This window comes from Lipophrys pholis, assembly GCF_963383615.2.
Source record: "Lipophrys pholis genome assembly, chromosome: 15".
NCBI classification, from domain to species: Eukaryota; Metazoa; Chordata; class Actinopteri; order Blenniiformes; family Blenniidae; genus Lipophrys; species Lipophrys pholis.
This window is the reverse complement of record NC_137642.1, coordinates 15,639,016-15,658,898: the sequence shown is the minus strand read 5'-3', so window position 1 is coordinate 15,658,898 and position 19,883 is coordinate 15,639,016. Positions and strand designations below refer to the sequence as shown.

The 19,883-nt window shown below is 39.4% G+C and overlaps 1 protein-coding gene across 1 annotated transcript; it reads right to left on the bottom strand.

Moving 5' to 3' along the window:
* Nucleotides 1-1,398: 1,398 nt before the first annotated feature.
* Nucleotides 1,399-17,659, bottom strand: hmgcll1 (3-hydroxymethyl-3-methylglutaryl-CoA lyase like 1). Its single transcript, XM_080481204.1, has 9 exons — nucleotides 17,307-17,659; nucleotides 15,702-15,779; nucleotides 15,115-15,222; nucleotides 13,993-14,088; nucleotides 13,629-13,777; nucleotides 12,681-12,744; nucleotides 12,247-12,435; nucleotides 2,875-3,000; nucleotides 1,399-2,378 (listed from the first exon to the last, which is right to left on the bottom strand). The coding sequence occupies exons 1-9, from the start codon at nucleotides 17,400-17,402 to the stop codon at nucleotides 2,274-2,276; spliced, it is 1,011 nt and encodes a 336-aa protein (XP_080337330.1). The 5' UTR covers nucleotides 17,403-17,659; the 3' UTR covers nucleotides 1,399-2,273.
* Between the last annotated feature and the right edge of the window lie 2,224 nt (nucleotides 17,660-19,883).

Below are 19,883 nucleotides of genomic sequence, written 5' to 3'. Positions count from 1 at the left end.
GCAAGCCTCTGTAGTTCAGATGTACAGTATTTAGTACCAGTTATAGTTATATAATATTATCTATAAGTTGTATTGTTCCACGTATCTGAATTTGCACGTCCTAATGTAATGATGTTACTCAGTGACGGCTCACTAAGTACTCTATCGACCTCTGCATCAACCTGTTCTATTCATCTTTATACACTTTACACCGCGTACCAGTACAGCTTCATTTAGTAATTGTAGAGGCACTCGGCTGGGAGTAAGTTGGACTCGTTTTGCCTTCCAAAGTTAATATACGTTACAAAAAAATTCCCTGTAATTTTGGGTTCATAGAGACATTGCGTCACACAGTTGCTCCAGATTTCACAATTGCACATCCATATGATGAATTTCCGGTTGCACTGTGTTGCAGACGTGCTCTGTTTGACTGAGATCTGGTGGCTCAGGATATTTAAATCCAGTGAAGTCACCTTTATCCTCAACAAACCACGTTCATACGATTGGAGCCTTATAACAGGTACACAATCCTATATGAATCAACCATTAGGAGATGCAGGCTTCATGGGATGGACGAGGCCAGCAAAAACACTGAGAGGATGTCGGGTTTTAATTATGTTCAACTGAAGAGTTCCAAGTGTGCCAAGAAAATTTCTCCCTCAACATTACATCACCATCAGCAGCAGCATGGATTGTTGATGCAACAGTGGACTCAAGCTGTGACATGGTTTCCCCCAACGTCTGATTCTACCATTCAAACATTGCAGAAGAAATCAGACCAAACAGTTTAAATTAACATTTTTTTAATCCTGCTCCAAGTCCATCATGTGTTCTGGAAATGTTCCTCATTTAAATTGATGACACTTATTGTTCACACAGTTGTTAAAATATGTATTTTCTTTTATTGAAGCATGTTTGGTTAAAAAAACAACAAAAAAAAACCTACTATTTTTTCCAATTGAAATGATCTTTGTGCCGAATTCCACTGCCATATAACGACTGAGTTAAATGCTATTGTCCAAACTTTTCAAAGAGCCCAGCTAAAGTGGAGGTATTTTTTACACATACATCTGTATAAAGTGAGAGAAAACTTTCCACTCAAAACCTGTTCGTGACTCTACATGAATGAAATTTCTTCACCGGATCACTATTTGCATATGTGATGGAGATGAACCTTAAACGCTCAGCAATTACCACATTTTCAACACACTTATGCAAATGTGGCTGTTTTGTCACACATCTGTTCATTGCAGTCAAGTGCTTTCTTGTCCCAGTTTGCATAATGTTGGCCTGCTAATTAGTTTAATTTTGGGGCGTTAAATTCAGGGTAATCGATGTGACTTAACTCGCTGGATAGAAAACCAGAAGTGCCCTGACTCCTGGGTTATAAATAATGATAAACTACGAAAAAACACATTTATGAGACTGACATTTTTTTACTTTATTCTTCATCATTGATAGCATAGTACATGTACACAATAGGAACACAAAAGTAAACCACATTTTGCTTCAAAGAAAGACAATCACCACGGACGATAGCTTATGTCATGGTGAAAGTAAGTAAGTAAATCAATCTGAAAAATTAAGACATCATGGGGCACTTTTCTTTAGTATTCTTTGGCAAACCTGATGGCAACAATGTCCTTAGACCCTGATTCAAACACATACCGTATCTTCGTAGTGGTAGTTTGAATAGAATTTCCCCCAAGGGATTAATAACGTAATTCTATTCTATTCTATTCTATTCTATTCTATTCAAAAATTCTTTCAGTGACTAAGAAAAACTGAAATGGCTTTAAAAGTAAAGTGCTTGTAAGCCACTGACTGCAGCAGGAAGCTAAAGACAAATTCTTATTATATATATATAAGGCCACTGAGCTAAAGTGACGAACCTGAAATAGGTTTATTTGCCAAAGCAGAATAAATAAAGCTAAAACAAATTGGACATGCATTCAAAACTCAGAAAATCAGGATTTTGAGCTTCTATCATAAATGACGATTTATTGTGGTGTTTTCTAATGACTTCTTACATTCCAATTCTCCATGACTGTATAACAGAGTGAAGTAAACTCATCATGAAAGTCTGAATAAACTGTACTCATCAACATGAAATGAAAGTGTGAAACTGCAAAGAACAAATGAAAACAGGTCAAACTTTTTCATGCCGGACACACAAAACAACGTAGTTCAGATTGAAATGCTTAGGCAATAAATGTAAAGGCATCAACAGCAGGGGGAAGCACTTTTAAAAAGACTGAGCTGCATAAATAAATATATTTCTTGAAGGAGACCCATCACAGTGACCCGCTTCTTGCCCGAGCAACCTTGGAGTTTGTCTTGCGGCACAAAACCTCACAGATGAAGTAACCAGCCTCTATAACTTTGGCCAAGTTCACACCCTGGAAGAAATATTCAAAATTATTCTTCATTTACAAGGTGATTTTCTCAGTTAAATGCACTTTTGTTTCTTGCACATATAGTCATTTAATGCAATGCTATCTCATTCCACTCTGCAATCAATAGATTATTAGAAAAAAGTGCAATTTCACAAAAACTTGCTTTGGTTTGTATGAGGTAAACAGAGGATCGTCCAAATCCTTGAATCAGATGACAGAACTCTAAACTGCAGTGAAAATAATTCACCACCAGGGGTAGAAATTGTTAAATAAATTGTTCTTGAGACCATGTGTCTAATACCACGCTCTTGCACAAGTAGTGTAAAAGTTGTGACATAGGATAAACATTTACAATGGAGAGTATGTCTGCACGATGAGTTTATGTAACTGAGAGCTGAAAGATTGTATCATTAAGTTGTTTTTTTTTTTCTTTAGTGGAGGTATCACTGACAGAAAAACACAGCAGGCCTGTCAAAGGGCACTGTGAAGACAAACTTACTGTTTCAATGCCCATGCCATGAAGCATGTAAAGCACATCCTCTGTTGAAACGTTGCCAGATGAACCCTGCGCGTAGGGGCAACCTCCCAGGCCTGCCACTGCCGAATCCACCACACAGACCCCCATCTGCGGGGACACATACAAGAGACACATTCAGCAACTCCACACAGGTAAAAACCCTGAAACAAAGATCCTTGTTCTGTGGGATTGTTCGAACCGGTGCAGCACACCTTGCCAGGCCTGTGGTCGTGTTTTACAGCTGTTTCAGAGAACTGTGGGCTTCAGTCCTGAAGATGAGTGGGCACAGAATGTCCCACAGCACGGCTTAGTCATCCTCTTTGTCAGCTTAAACCACCAGCACCACATAATTATAGCCTTGCTCATATGAGAGGAACATTATAAATGCTGAACAGAACATTTCATATGTTTCTGATTCTCATGGTTACTCACACAATTCTGTTCCCCAACGGGGGGATACACTTTCATGCCATATTGAAAGGATGCTTTTTTCCCCCCGTTGAATGGACAGTGTCTTCTCTCGTCACACTAAGCAACTGTAACATTACTACGCAAATATTCAGTTCTTAGTTGTGAAAACAGAAAATTACATTAGTAACAGATATTTCACCTTGGTTTTTAAATGTTTTCCCCATGTCTCAATTTCAGGCTTGTTTACGTTGACACATGTTTGGCTGAGAGTCTGAGTGCTTATAATCACTGTTAGTGTTACATTTTATGGAGAATGTTTTTCCTTTTTATGTTTTTTTCTCACTGAATGAAACAGCAAGCGTCTGGCCTCAATATGCAAATGAGCGGTGCCTTTTCAGTATTTTTACAGTCGATCGATTAAACATTCAAACATGTATTATTTCCCCTTGTTTTGATGTTGACTGTGTAAAGCAGATTGCCTCGACAAATAACTCCACCGTCTGCCGCCTTACATGACCATCATTATATCCTTTTCTTTCACGCTAAAACAAAGATGAAGGCAGACATCAGAGTCATTATGGACTGAAGCCTCGGGATGTTTTCCACATATCCCTGGGACTGTCATGAGAATATTAAAGATGTTTTCCAGCTTCCGTGGCAGACCCAGATGACACGGGATCCTGGAGTGAGACGAAGCTAACAAGCTGCTGCTCTCAGTGGCATCAGGGCACGAGGGGCTCTCACCTCGCGGAGCACGGGCCAGCTAAATCAAATTAATCTTAGTGGCTTTTCTGGAACAATGTTGCTAATTGGTCGCTTTTCCTCCAGACAAGAACCTATTTCTTTCGGAGGGCCGTCTGAGCCAGCCGTAATTGCTGTTTGTGTTGGCAAGGGAAAAGGAGGAGGTGGGTAGAAGGAGGAGGAGATCTACTCCAGTGTGTGCAGTGCACGAGATTTCCAGACCTTGGTTAAAGCCCGAGCAGGATATTGTACTGGGCAGAATTTTTAGTTGTATAAACACAGAGTTGTAATCTGCCATGCCAATCCTCTCACTTTCAGCAGCAACCTCCGTAAAGCCACGGGTCTTCAGCATACTGTTTCCGAGGAGAACAAAATAAACCCTTTAGCAGCATGCCCTGCACCTCTGGTCACTAATCACGCAGGAATTGGTGGTCAGCAGCTCGAGCTTGCCAATGCTCACTTAGGTTCACACTGCTCAGAAACCAGATGTGTGCTCAGTGTTAAAAAGCCAGATTCAGTGAGCTGCGGCTGTATAAAAACAATGCATTCCTGGATAAAGATACAGTGCATTTTTTTAAGCTTGCATGATTCGGGATAAGCTTGTTGACATTCTGCTCTCTGAGTGGACGAGGCTGAAGATGGACATGTTCCCATTTTGGTTTTATAACTGCGTCAGAGACAGAAGGGGAGAGTGTGTATTCAGTGGAGGATATGAAGCAGCAATGCTTCACCCACTACTACATAAACCAGTAGGCTGAATCAAACTGTCACAGATCCGCTGCTGACACATATATCACCACTTTCCAGGAATGCTTAAATAAGCCTGCAAAGCCCCAGACATAGGAAGGCAGCAAGGATGCATATTAAACATTTAAATATAAATAAATGATTAAATGATATTGTGATTTCTTGCAGCATAACGTCAACATCATTCCTCTTCCATTCATCTGCCATGGATCAGAGACGGTTATGAATGTGGAAACTCCATCACATCAAAACTTTGAGAATTTTTTTTGAATAAAACTAATAATAAATTACTTAGATTTCTTATTTATTACTCGTAACATGTTTTATGACAGTCCAGTATTATATATTTGATATCCAATATGTGTCATTACTCCAAATGTCATGTGAATACAAACTGAATAACAGTACAATATAGCATGATGATTGTCTTCTGGTCGTCTTTCTTCCAGCTGCCCCACGAGCTTCGTGAGTTTGACTTGGCTCAAGTTGAACACCGGCTGTCCTTCCTGACACAACCCTCAGTTGGTTTTCGTGGGCAGTGGGATTCAAACCTTGAACTTCCAATTACAAGTATGTTGCTCTAAACTTTAGGCCACCGCCATCCCTCAAAATACACTTCTAAAGTTAAATACACTGGGAATAGCTGATATCTATATAAACAGCGTCAGTCGACTACCAAAGTTTGATGCACAAGAAAATAACCTAAAACAAAGACGTTTCCAAAATTATATCTATCTTATCTATCTCGATGACGGATCATATACTCTATATACCGTGGATGGGCAACATCGGTCTCGGTTAGTAATCCATCGAAAACAACTGCTTACGTATCTGCAGGTTATGTTTATTTAGCAAATAAATAAACATGCATACTTAAAATGCTGTATTTGCAGAGTAGACCCAGTTGATGTCTGCTTCAAATATAACTAATATCTAACCAATCATTCCAGGGTCATCAGGTGGCCCACAGGCTGCCAGTTTCTTCCATGTGTTTTAGTACAATTCTTTCTATGTTCTCTCTCTCTATCTTTTTTTTTTTTTCATCCCTCCCACAGTCCCACCCCACACAGATAGTATAAATTATTTGAGCTGCTCCATGCAACTGTGCAGCTCCAATGCGTTGTGGTGTGTACAGGAATGAACGTGCAGTTCCATCGAGAGACCTCTCTCGCACGACTTCCCCCTACTTCACTTTCGGATTCAGTGAAGATGTCTTTGTCAAGCTCCAGAAAGAACGTAATGAAAACTGCCACTTCATTGCTGTTATGAGACAATGACGATAGTGATAGTATGTACAATAATATCGCTTTGCGTCTCAACATTGTCACTCACTTCTACTCCACATCCGCCACTGAGGTCAACACGAACGTATTCTGATGCTATGAGCATGTTTGGATGTTGTACAGTGCCTCATCGGCCGAGACAAAGGGAAATACTTGAGATCAATATCATCGTTAGAAGAAAGCTAAAGTGTGAGTTGAAGGTTATATTGTATTCTCCAGCTGCAGCAAGTACACACAATGCACCAAAAATGCAGGTCAGGATAAATGATTTTCCCTGCCAAGTCTGTGAAATCTAAGTACATACATTGTCATTGTGTGACCTGCCAGAGTAGGTTTGTAACAAAGCCCCCCCAGATCTCCTGGAAATGGAAAAAAAAGAGCAAAGGTACAAAGACTGAGGAATGTCTTTATCAGGAACAAAAGAAGTGACTCAGGGCTGACAGCACTGGGGGAATTCATTTCTCTCTCAGTTGGTGGTGTGGAGTTCTGGCACATAGTAATGAAAGACTATGATAAAATCTTTCATTTCCTTCTTGTTTATAGGTGAGCAAATGGTAAGCTAAATATCTGGCTGCAAATATTTTCTGCGGCTACGGGGCAGCTGTGATGAATCATTCTGAAAATGATCTACCAAGGATTTTTTTTTTTTTTTTTTTTTGGGTGGGGGCACTTTGCACTCCATCAACGAAAATTAAAGTGAACTTTCCAAATTATTTTTCAAGGTTGCACATAGTCAAGTATAAAGAACATAATTTAAAGAGAAATTCAAATGAAATGAAGGTGAATACACACACAAATTTTAGTTTGACTGTGTTTTAACATATTTTTACATTAATCTGATACAGATGCTCAAACTCTATTATTTATTTATTTATTTGAAAGAAAAGAAATTCCAAATTATGCACAAGTGGGTAATACTTTTGCAGTGTTTGAATTGTACTCAATTACAAGGCAAAGCACTGCTGCTTAAGCTCTACCTAAATAAATGTGTCAAGAAAAACTACTTTCAGTGTTTTATAACCGTTAGATATTTCATTAAATTGTTGCCTGGAAGACCTATTTTGCTTGTAAACAAATACAGATATAAATTCAGAATTTTGTTTGTTGAAAAAAAAAAAAATGCTGAGGAAAGATTTGAATATATACTTTATAATGGTGCAAATTTAATTGACTGAAATTACATAATTACACAACAGTCATAAAAGTCCAAGTACCAAAACGTACTACTTAATAATATTTTCACAAAGTTAATTTATGTCATCGTCTGTATATAGTTCCTACTGTGGTTTTAGTCCGGCAGGATGAATATACAGCGAACAGAACTGGAGGTAAAGAGAATTACTGTATTTATTACCATTTGTACATCACTCTGCAAATATATGTATCATGGTGGGGTCTTTGGAGGGATCATAACTCTTGGCAATTAAATGTTTCCTCTACTTTGTTTTTGCTAAGTGATAGATTACAAGAGCCCAGTAAATGAATACTATCACTGCTGCAATTACACAGTAAGTTACGCAAACTCAAAGTCACAGAGTGGAGCTATATTCTGCACACTTCTTATTTATGATCCCATAAAAAAAACAGTGCGACCAAAGTTTGTGGAGCGGGCTCTGCAGCTGCAGCGCCATTCATCATGTGCTCAGCATCCAGCAAATGAAAGGATCATTTTCCACCGGCCTTTAAGCACAGCATTGTCAGGGAGTTCAAGCGACAGACGAGTTAGGAGCCCCCCGGGGCCCTTCTATCCACCTTGCTCTCAGTTGCTTTGTCCAATAGACATTGAATAGGTGAGCCTTTGTGCTGACCCCCTCACATCTGCTGACCCACCCAGCCCCCAATGAGCTTCCTCCGCTGCAGTGACAATGTGCTCTGGAGAATTGATACAGCCATATCCACGTTACCTCTGAGCTCAGCCTGGATATACTGTAATTCAGGTTCACGCTCGCTACCAACAGCCTGGTGAGAAGCGCTCACTGACGGCGAGTTCACACAAGTTTACACCACAGTTATTATTTCTGTGAAACAAATTGATTCATGTCCTTACTATGCACTGTGATGAGCTCATTACAAATATCTTGTGTTCATTAAGATTCTGGATTTTTTTTTTTTTTCCCCCCCACAGCAGGCAGTTTGTGAATCATCTTGCTTTGTGTGGAGGCTTGGATCATGTTTCTTAATGCCCCTCTTCCTTGTTGACTGACGGCTCCTGCTTTTCTGTGTGTCCCATTGTAACGCACACATAACGGGTTACATTCATAATGTCATAAACCGCTCCATTGTCATTAAGGCTCAGTGGCGGTTTGAGGTCTACAGTGAGTTTCATAAACGTTTGGACAACAATAGACTGCTTCTCTTCTTCCAAAGTGGCAATACTTGTTTGAAGCATGGTGAATCATCTAACCCATTTTTCTGAGATTAGCTAACAATTAGTGATTAGCTTTATTGTGTCTATAATACTTGGTTTGATACCTAACCAAAACATGAAAAGATTAAAACCACGCTAATAGAAATATCTATGACGATTTATAAATATTTAATCACCTACAGACAACATGGAAAACCTTCACACTGTTTTCATCTCTTCACAATTTATTCGATTAAAGGCTCATTGTACCTCTGATACCACTGAAAATACCGCTGTATTTTCTCCAACATAAAGACAAAATGAAAACATCTTTTAGACGGTTTTGATGATCTTGTAAATGTGCACAATGCAACACCTAAACTGAGTCGAGGTGCATTGACACTGCCTGAGATGTTTGTACGACTCGGAGTTCATATTTTGCCTCAAACTTTCTCACACGATTGACAATATTTAAATTCTTAATAATGTTTTTTTTTCCACTGACAGAAATGTTCTTTGAGGGCTACATATCCATAAATACCCTCAGCAAAATAACCGGTGTGTGCAACTTAGAGCTCCTTGAAAAGAGGCTTGACTCTTTTTCAGCTCAGTCTCTGTGGAGAAGCTTCGTCAGGTTGGATGGTGAGCATCTGGTTTCTTCCAGACCTGGCACTCGGTATTACAAAAGTTCAATTTAGCTTGCATCAGACCAGAAAATCATGTTTTTAAACCCATAAGAGTCCTCCAGGCGCTGTTTGGCAATCGCCAAGCGGGCCGCAGTGTACATTTTATCCAGGAGTGGCTTCCCTTCAGTCCACCATAAATGATTTATGGTTTGCAGCATTGGCAATTCATCTTCTAAAGGTTCTCCAGTCTCCACGAAGATATGACAGAAGTCAGTCAGAGAGACCCTCTGGGGTCCTGCTCACCTCGCTGGCTGTAGCCTGTTTTCCATGATTGCTTGCTTTAGCTGGATGGCCTCGTCTTAAAAGACTCTTTGCGGTTCCAGACTTCTTCTATTTACAAATGGTGGTGGTCGTTGTGCTTTGTGGGACCTTGAACGCTCCAGACAGATTTCAGTACCTTCTTCAGATCAATGCCTGCAAGTCTCGAGAATGGGGTTTGCACTAATAGACACTCTCAACTGTGGGACCTTGTATAAGCAGGTTTCAGCAAATTCAAACCACGTTCAAGCAATTTTATTGACCACATGTGTACAAACATCTCAGGAGCATCTCAGCTAAGGTTTGGGTGTAACGAGGATGTACACACTTCTGTGAAAATTAAATGTTACCTTTTATTTTTTATGTAAATTGTAAATGAACGCAGTTGATCGCAGAATAAGCCTGTGACGTGATGTAAGTGGAGAAGGTGAAAGAGGTTTGCAGACATTCCAGCTCAATTGTATTTTGTTTCTTTGCTCATTGTAAAAAAATAAATCAAAATAAAGATAAACTGCTGTCTTTGAGGAAGTTGCGATCTGCCTAAAACCTAAGAAGAGGGACTGAGATCAGCTTAACATATGACTTCTCCCCATAGGGGTAATGATTTAAAATCCATAAAAACAAGCCTCATGATGTCTACAATGTTGGCAGTAACTTTAGAAAGTTAAAAGATATCCTGGAACAAGATTCACCACCTCAACGTAGGTTCCACATCTGGTTGCTCCTCTTCGTGTCATCATAAATAAGAACACTGATTTATGCAAAGCCTGGGCATTTATCCATAATCGGCCTGTGGCTCTCCGCAAGACTATTCATCCTCATCACAAAAAGAAGGATGTACACGCGAAAGGCAAAGGTGCCCCACATCCTTGCCAAGCCTCTGGGAAACCAGAGAGTAAAGCTGTCAAACAGATTAACATGCCAGGATATGAGGATCAAGAGGATGATGTATTGCTATCTTGTTCTTGTTTAATGGAGAATCTACAATATACTTCTAAGTGAGGTAAATAAGCTTCCCTCTCTAACCACACCAGCAATCTATAAGCTGCCTCGACTCTTTTATGAGAGAAAAAGCAGATCCTTTCACATGATGCACCTCCCATAAAGATCAGATGTTTTCATCGAGACGTCCAATCTTTCTGTCTGTTTACGGACATCACTGCATCATTTTCCCCATTTTTTTTTAAAGAGACGTAATGTCAATAATTCACTCTGTTTTTCAGAGAAATGTCTCCTTGATCCTTGCAACTCTGTCCTAGTTTTCAAAAACTCACCGGTCCTTGCACTTCTGGGGCACCTTGGAGCTTTTCTCCTTCATTAGCAGCGCGGGCTTGCCAAAAAGTGCAACACTTGTAAACCACAATTCCTTCCAAAGCAGCTGGATGGAGTTCAAGTGAACTCAGGGTGAGACTGTGCGGTTTTTGTGTGTTCGTAATTTTTTAAACGTTCTCAATATTTTCCCCTCTCTTGCGCCATCTGTGTCCAGTGCGGGTTTTAGATTACATGGTGTTGGCATAAAATGACTTCACCCTGAAGACTTCAGGACAGAGGAAAATTATTAATTATAAAAAAAACAAAAAATCGCTAAAATGGTCACTGACAACATCCCAAGAAAAAGATGTGCGTGCCAGGAATTTTGTACTTTTTCTCCGATTACCTGAAAACATCCACAAGGTGTCTACGAGACCGAGCACAGAAGCTCCTCCTGACAAAAGACAAGGTACAAAAAAAAATGAAAAAAAAAAAGAAATGGAGAAAAATGACTCGTGTTAAGATTTAATGCTCCATCTGTTTATTTATTCTCTTTGCTTGGCTTTTCTAAAAACAAGACAATTGGCAACACGTTGACTCCATCCAAACATCCATCCATTTCCTGAGGCGGTTTTATCCAAGGCTGAAGTCTGTCTGAGATAATAGATTGTTTGGGGAAAAGTATTCCAAGGAGGGGTTGTCATTCCATCAGAAGGTTAACGGTGAAGCGGATTATTGCTTTCGCACCTTCTACCAATTTGACACCAACAGTTGATCGTTGAAGCGACAGTTCTTTTTTGTGAGAAGAAGCTGAGTACCTCAGGAAAACCCATGTGGACACATGTGGAGACCATCAAACCGAAAGGTGCTGGGATCGAACCCACGTCTTCTTGAGGTCAGATTGTTAACAACCAATTCAATGATTTCTGAACTCTTCTTACATTTTCATTTACATTTGAAACGTACACTCAGCGCGATAATGTTTTAATCTGTGGTCACCAAATCACACGTGCATAGCCCAATGCATCCTAAACGTGCTCACAAGCACAGCTGTGGTGATACGGAGAATGAATGTTTAGACAAGCTGATGTAGTATGAAACAATTATTTTCAGTAGACAGCTCGCATAAAGTCTGATACCAAAATCTAAGTCCTGCTGTCACATGCTTATCCTCTTTTTGATATACACCTGGCTTTCTCATCCCCTTTTCATGTTACGTGCTTCATCATTTCATTAGTTCCCGAGCACATATAAAAGCTCTCCTGTCAGAGTGTTTAGTGTCCAGTATTTTCATTGTTCCTCCCTTCCTGTCTGCCGGTGTGTCAGCCAGCACAGACTTGAGTTATTGCGCATCTTCATTCACTCCCTCGTATCTGTTTGTCTGGATTAAAACTTACAAGTTGCAAACTCCATTTTGGATATACAGTCCACCGAACTTAACGTTCCCTTCAGCTACACTGCAGATGATTTTGAGCCTTAACTGAACACTCATATTTCATGTAATAGGAGCAATAACTATGACAACAACGATATTGTGACATTTGCAATGTGCTAGATTGCTACAATTTGTTAACGACTAACCATGAATATCAGTATTAGGAGATTATTTTTCAGTTCTGATGTTTCTTACCCCAATTGCAGTGAGGATGTTGGGTAGTGCTTGTCCGTAGGTGTCATGGCAGTGGATTGCTAGAGCGCTGATGGGCACTTCCAACATAACCTGCTGCAGCATCTCAGACATTGAACCCGGAGTACCGACGCCAATAGTGTCCCCCAATGAAATTTCATAACAGCCCATCTCATATAATCTCTTTGCGACCTGTAAAACAGTGGAACAGGGCAGACATTCTCTCATAATTAGAAATAAATAAATAAATAAATAAAACAAAAAGGAAATCTGTGACACCTCTCAATGATGCACTATGCAATTCAATCAAATAATTGAGACATGTCAAGATTTTAACTTAAATTCATTATATAATACACACTGATGGACTATATATTAGTTTACTGATTTAAAAAAAACCAAAACATATATTGTGTGAATTTAACGGATGTTCTTACCTCAGCAACTTTGGCAGGTTCAATGTGTCCTTCATGGGGGCATCCAAGGGCACAAGAAACATACCTGAAAGAAGATGTGATTGGGTTTTTCTTTCTTTCAACTACTGAAGCAAACGGTTATTCTGTGAAGGGAGCAGCAAAATCATGGTAACATAGAGCTTCCAGGTTCTGCAACTTCTGTCAGGTTTTAGTATTGACAGGTTTATTGTCCTGTGCTTGTTAAATACGGACCCATGATGTTGTGTTTTTGTGCCAGGTCTAATGACCAATATCCAGTACCCATAAACACACAGTTGTTTCTATGGAATTGCAGACATTAGCTCTCTCCTGTGGTGAGATGAACATAAAATTATGGAAATATGTGTTGTGACAGCAAGATGACAGATGTCACCCAACGCAATGCTGTCTTTTGAGTGGAATAAATGGAGATTATATTTGTTTTTATGCCTATCATCTAAACTCAAACAAGAGTGGGATTTTTAAGAAGAATGAACGCATTATTACTTAACAACAGCAAATACAAAGTGCAAAAGTTTCCACAGATGTGCTGTTCTGGCTGGGTTTTTTTTTTTTTTTTTTTGAGTCACTTTATATAATATAAGAACCATGCATTACAAGTCGCAGTGGCTTACTTTTCCATGTATGATAAAAGGCCAGTCTATATTCAGTAACTTACTCTATTTGGTTTGCTTTAATGCCCATCTGGACTTGTGGTTCACTCATGCATAGATATAACCTGGTGAACATCTGGAACTTTTCTATGGAGGTATCATTATCAAATTGTGTGTGTGTGTTTTTTTTCTTTCTCCTATATGCCAGTATGTTCAACTGTTTCCCATTGCATGGAAAAATAAAAGTGATAATTAGCGTAAAATGAGAAAGTGTGTAAAACATTTAATATGTGTTTTCTGTCAATACTGTTGACAATTTATGATCCAGCATACTAACCCTCGCACTGGAATTTGTCGCTCTTTTGCGGCGTTAATGACTTCCTCAAACCTCAGCATACTTTCATCAATGGAGCAGTTAATATTTTTTCTACTGAAGGTTTCAGACGCTGACCCAAACACCGCCACTTCAGTAGCACCAGCTGCAACCTGGGAGGAAAAAAAAAGGGAAGAAAAAGTAGAGGGAATGAACTGTTTTGAACACGCTGCCGGAGTGATACTTACGTAAGTGTAAGAATTATTTGACTCAACAAGTGCAATGCCAATAATTTACTCAAACTGACATGCATGAGCGAATGTGATGAATTACATAAACTGCAGTATATAACACAAATCATTAGCCTGAAATGAAAATGAATGCTTACAGCATCCCGAAAGCCCTGCATGTTAGGTGTCAAAACAGGGTACCGAACACGGGGCGCTCTCCTGATTCCTCTGAGCACGTCGCTGTGGTCTGCCATCTGAAAGAAGGTGGAAAAACACATGATGTAAAATATATATATATATATAAATAAAAAAAAAGTCCCTGAAAATACATCATCCTGCACAAATGTTTTCATATGGTTGTAGCACACAATCCTCAAAAGACGGACTTGTTTTCATGTCATAAATGCTAAAAGCAGAGGTTTAAAGTATAAATACTTTATTAGTGTCAGTAAGTAGATCTTTCAGGTATCTTTACTTTATGTTATTGTAACAACTTCTTGCTTATTACTTCCTACTTTTGAGCACAAATATATCTTCATTTTCTAAATTCTGGTTACATGTTTGACAGGCCAGAGAGGGGAACTGTGAAACTTTTTAAACAGAGAAACACATTGACAGCCATAAACAAACTTTCTGTGTTTCACTACAAAAGTTAATAATTCATACTGGGTATGATAATCTCAAGACTTTCATTTTGCTTTGAAAGTGTTATTAATTAGTACATTTTACAACACAAATTATAGCCATTGACATGTTGCTGCTACATTTCTGATATTATAATTTCCTTTAAAGTTTTGATATTATTTTGTCTTCAAACAAAAGCGTAAAAACTTTATTTTATTTTAATCAGCAATCCAGAAAAGTTAAACTGTTTTTTTTAATATCAGAAAAAAATGGTTTAAGATTTCTTAAAAGACAAGAAGAATGCATCTTTACTATCTTATAACTTTTGTTTTTTCTTTGTTTACTCTTCAGAACCTCTACTATAGTGCTTTTACTAAACTTCACTAAAGCAATGGAGTTGACACAGCGCTTATATTTTGAGTCAATTCTTCCACCTGTAGTAAAACCTGTTCATGCAGTTGCAACCACTTGTAAAAAGAGGTACAATTTATTAGAGAGTGACTTTGTAAGGTATGAAACTTTCTGACCAAAAGCCGTGTGTGGATCCAACAAAGACGTCAAAAGAGAGGAATATTCTTCCGTACTCATTCGGGCAAGAAAGGGTGGCTCATAAATCACTCACCGGTCTTTTGCTGTGCACAAAGAAGAGTTATTACCTGCGGTACCCACTTTGAAGAGACAAAGCTGGTGGCCTCGATCACAGACAGGCCTGTTTCTGAGAGCATGTCAATCAGCTGGATCTTCACCGCTGTCGGAACAATTTCCTGGGGAACAATGACACTGAAACAGCTCTTTCTGGGTTTGATTCCACTCGAGATAGGAGGCGCAACAAAGACATATAAGACTTTTTCCTCCCTGTGCACTTCATATTTGACGTGCCCCGTCTTGCCTTTGCTTGATATTTTGAGAGCCTTCTTAACATGTTGTGGTAAGAAAATCATTCTTACATCCAAGGCAATCTGTAAAACTACTGGTGAGCAATAAGGTAATAATAAAGCTGTGACATGCTCAGCAGAGTAAACTCAGTCAAAAGCCGTGTCATCTTTCCTATTCAATTTCAAAGAAAATGCAAAACATATGCCTCAGGCAATTATGGCACACAACAAGCCATGTGTATTGGATTCCTACATGTATGAAACATACAGGGATAAACTGGGATTTCCCGGTGAGGGTCAATCATAGTCATAAAAGCAGAATGCCATTAATTATTAATAAGAAATATGAATGAAACGACTGTGTGTACCTTTTCATTTTGAAGTCCATCTCTTGGCCCGACTTCAACAATTTTAACAAACTCTGGAAACTTGCGCCCAGTAATGGTCTGCGGGGGGGAAAAAACCAAACAAACAAATAAATAAATAAATGGAGAAATCTCATTAGACAAGACACTGAATGCTAAAATTCCAACCCCCTCTTTTGGCACCACATACCTCCTGGACATGTTTCTAATGTGAATAACTCTACCTTAAAGCCACATGAAACCGGAGAACCAAAACATAAGCCTGTCATGCCATTAGGAAGCAAACTCAGGGGATGTGTCATAGAGCAAAAACCTGGGAAAGAGGGTTAGGGTAACTCCACACAAACCACAGGGGATATTCTGAGGATGGAGGATTTTTTTTTCCCCCCACCAAACCTCATAATTTTAAAGAACAGACTCTTGTTGAACCAAAATGCAAAACCTCAGGGGAGATTAAAGATTACAGAATTTATTCAGGTAACTTGTCAAAGTGAGTGACACAGATATTTATAAAAGACCACCCAGCTGACTCGCTAATCAAATTTGTCCAAGAGGGAGTACAAAAATATTGTGAATCATTATGCTTTCACTCAAGATGGCAAATGTGCTGTTTTTCTCTGGTATGGAGATAATTATCATATTAAATAATACAAACAAATTTACGTTTCATCTCTCTGTTGGGACTTTAACAGTAATTTCATGCTTTGTTTATCATGCAATTGAAATTAAAATCATCTTCATAAAAGCATGTTCAAAAGCTAATTTGATAAAATACATCAAATAGAATAATTTATATTCTGCATGAAGTTCGCTGAGACTGAAACTCTCAAATCACTCTGAAGTCACAAATATCACACTGCAATTGGTCCAGACTTAAACAGATATTGTCAACGGCTCCACAGTCAATGGAGCAGACAACTCGATTGGGAGCGTCACAAAGTTTTTCATTCATATTGTGACTGAGCACTTAAACTACTTGGATTTATGAAAAATATGACAACTAATTTAAATGAAAAACAACAAAATTGTTTCTAATTTTAATCAAGGTGATTTCCTGTTGATGCTTTCTAACTTGAGTTGGAGTAATTTCGACTGAAATCAGGTTCAAATATGCATAAAATTATACTGTTATCAGCAATACCAGTTACAGTTTTACTTCACATCGGATCAGAAACAAGATTAGTGGCATCGCACATCACTAGTGGACGCTCCACACCTGTCACAGACTCTGTTGCGCTACAGTTTGTTTTATTCTTTCAGCTTGTCTGTAATATTTTAATATAACTTTTGGTTCAAAAATCTGTTTTATATTGATATGATCAGTTTTATCCTATATCATCTGACATGGATGAAGGAAGACGGCACGCTGAGAAAATAGATAGATAGATAGATAGATAGATAGATAGATAGATAGATAGATAGATAGATAGATAGATAGATAGATAGATAGATAGATAGATAGATAGATAGATAGATGGATAGATGAGCAGAAGATGAGCATTACATAAGCTGGAGCTGCACTGTCACCAGTGGCTGGCTGCTCTGTCATGAGGGAGTCATGTGTCTGAGCATGTGCAGCAGCTTAGAAACAAGGAAAACAACGCCCACCTTCTCCTCCTGCAGCCAGCGTCTCAGCCATGGGTAGTCCTCAATGAGTTGCTCATAGCTCAGGCAGTGCTTCACTGTGGTGGGTAAGTTACCCATCCGAATGGCTGCTCCTCCAGCCCGCCGCGCCGCGCCGCGCCGCACCGCTCTGCCCTCCGAGGATGAGCTGCACGGTTAGCCACAAATACCAGAGCCGAAGAATTCGTCAGATCAGCACGCTGATGCAGGCCTGAGAGATGGAGAGTCCCGGCTGCATTAGGAGATTAAATTAGAGGACCGCTATGGACGGTGGAGGATGATTCAGCAGTTGCCATAGCAACCCCCATCTCTAGCAGGGAGGGGCCTCACAACTGGGAGCCAGAGAGAGAGAGAGAGAGAGAGAGAGAGAGAGACAGAGAGAGACAGAGAGAGGGGGGGGGGGGGGGGGGGGGGGGGGGGGGCTGATTCAAAGTTGTAATATTGAAATTTGTGGAAGAATTTGGAAGAAATATAACAATGTCTCTAAATGTCAAGTCAGTTCAGGTGCACATTCTTTTATTTACACTATACAAAAAAAAGAAGGGTTTAAACATCTGCAGCTGACATCCAAAATTGTAGGTTTCATCTACTGAGTGTTTTCTTAATTCAAAAAACAGTATTCACTGAAATGTCTCACAGCTGACAGATTTGTACGTCTTGGTTCAACAAAATCAGATGCACATTCACCTTCCCTGTCCTGTTCGGAGCGGCGGGCTTCGGGGAAACAGCGTGCTTTGATTGATCTCCTGTGACCTAAACCGCTGAGGGTCTTCCATTGCCAGACGTGCCACTGCTGCCAATGTCAACTGCGTGGTGTAATAAAATCCCTTGTTAAGCCAGAGCAACATTTACCAGAGAGAGAGAGAGAGAGCCATTCTGAACCCAGATGTTAACAATAGAGGGGCTTAATGAAGCCCTACCATTCAACCATCTCACCACACTAAACTGCACAGTGATGAGAGACCTCCACCTCTCTCTCTGGGGAGGGGTGGGGGGGGGGGAGGTGGGGGGCGACTCATATCATCAACCTTGAAAAAAGCTTTTTTTGTAGCAGACTTCAAGGTTGATGTCTATCAGTTGCCACCCCCTAAATTTCGAAATCCCATTCGGTGCAAGGCCGCTAATCACTTATTCATGTTCCTCTCGGGGACGGAGAAGCAAAGTGCAGCTTTGAGACACACTTGAAGCAAGGGAGTTTTAAATATTGACGGTTTAGCACATTTGACATGAACTCACTTAACTGCTGATATTTTTTTCTGAAAAATTTTATCTTTTGGACTTAGTTGTCTTATTTCTCTGTAAGTAGCAGACAAAAGCTGAAGCTCATTTTGAGAGATGTAGAATCACCAGCCATGTTTGATGGAGTCGGTTGTCCCTGTTACCGTTAAAGAAGTTATTGATTATACCTGCTGTCTGTTTTCAGTGAAATAATTTGAGTCCTGGAGAAGGATTTCTTTTAACTCAGTGATAACTGCATCAATCACTTAATCCTAACTGGCCTTTTAACATTTTTGCTTTCAAGAAAACTTTGCAGGTCTGGTTCATCTTGACAAAAACCAGCTGTAGAGGGTCTCTTTAAAGAGTTGGCCTTCAGGGCTTTTTCTGCTTAAAAGAATCAATGTGATGCAGGTGAGCAGAAACTTTCAAGTTGAGGATGGTATGTAAGAAGAGGAAGATTTTGCAATATGATCAGAAAACAACACAGTATTTGTTAAGCCTCGAGGACTTTTTAAATGGCGGTGCTCCAAGCGAGTACTTTTGCATTTGTTATCCATCGCTGTATCTCGTATTTATCGTTCTTATCTTCTACTTTATCCAACTTCAAACCGCGAAGCGCTGGAGTCGATCATCGCTGACTATGCTCAAAGGCAGATTACGCTACAGACAGGTCTCCAATCCAATACACAAATACAGACTCGAGCAATCAAACACAATCAATTCAGGCGATTTAGAAATACCATTTTACTTAAAACACATAATTTGGGACTCTGGGAGGAAACCAGGCAAGACGCCAACATGCACGGGAGAAACATGCAAACTCCTCACAGAAAGGCCTCCAAGTCCAGGATCCAACCAGGGATATTCAAAGTGTGAGTGTTAATAACTACTACAGTTTGCATCCACTCTGCAAAAGACTAGAATACCACAAATCCTCTTAAATCAGAGTCAAACTCTAACGTGGACTTGAAGCTTGACCTGGAAACTTACCACATAATATAGGATTCAAAAGAAAAACTTTAACCTTCCAAAACAGACTCTGTCTTTAGCCTTTTCAGTGGTTGTTGTTGTTTTAGTTTTTTAACTGAGCAACAAATGTTTAGTTCCTTACAGTCTTTTACAGACAGAGAGTACAAATAAGACTTGATTTTTTTTTACTCCATATCTAGACTCTTGAAAGTAAAGATTTCTCTCATTAAACTGTAGCTGGTTAATTAAAACAAGACCTGGATTCCACTGGACTCTAAACTGCTCTTGTATTTGTGAAACCTGACAGGACTCTTCGGCTAAAACATTTGGATTTATCAAAGCACCAATCATTCATTCATTCATTCATTCATTCAT

Coding starts and splice junctions, on each gene's coding strand:
- hmgcll1 (XM_080481204.1), bottom strand. CDS start 17,402: ATGGGTAACTTACCCACCACAGTGAAGCACTGCCTGAGCTATGAGCAA. Junction 15,223..15,701: donor ATGGACTTCAAAATGAAAAG/GTACACACAGTC, acceptor ATTGTTCCCCAG/GAAATTGTTCCGACAGCGGT. Junction 12,745..13,628: donor CGACAAATTCCAGTGCGAGG/GTTAGTATGCTG, acceptor ATCTTCTTTCAG/GTATGTTTCTTGTGCCCTTG.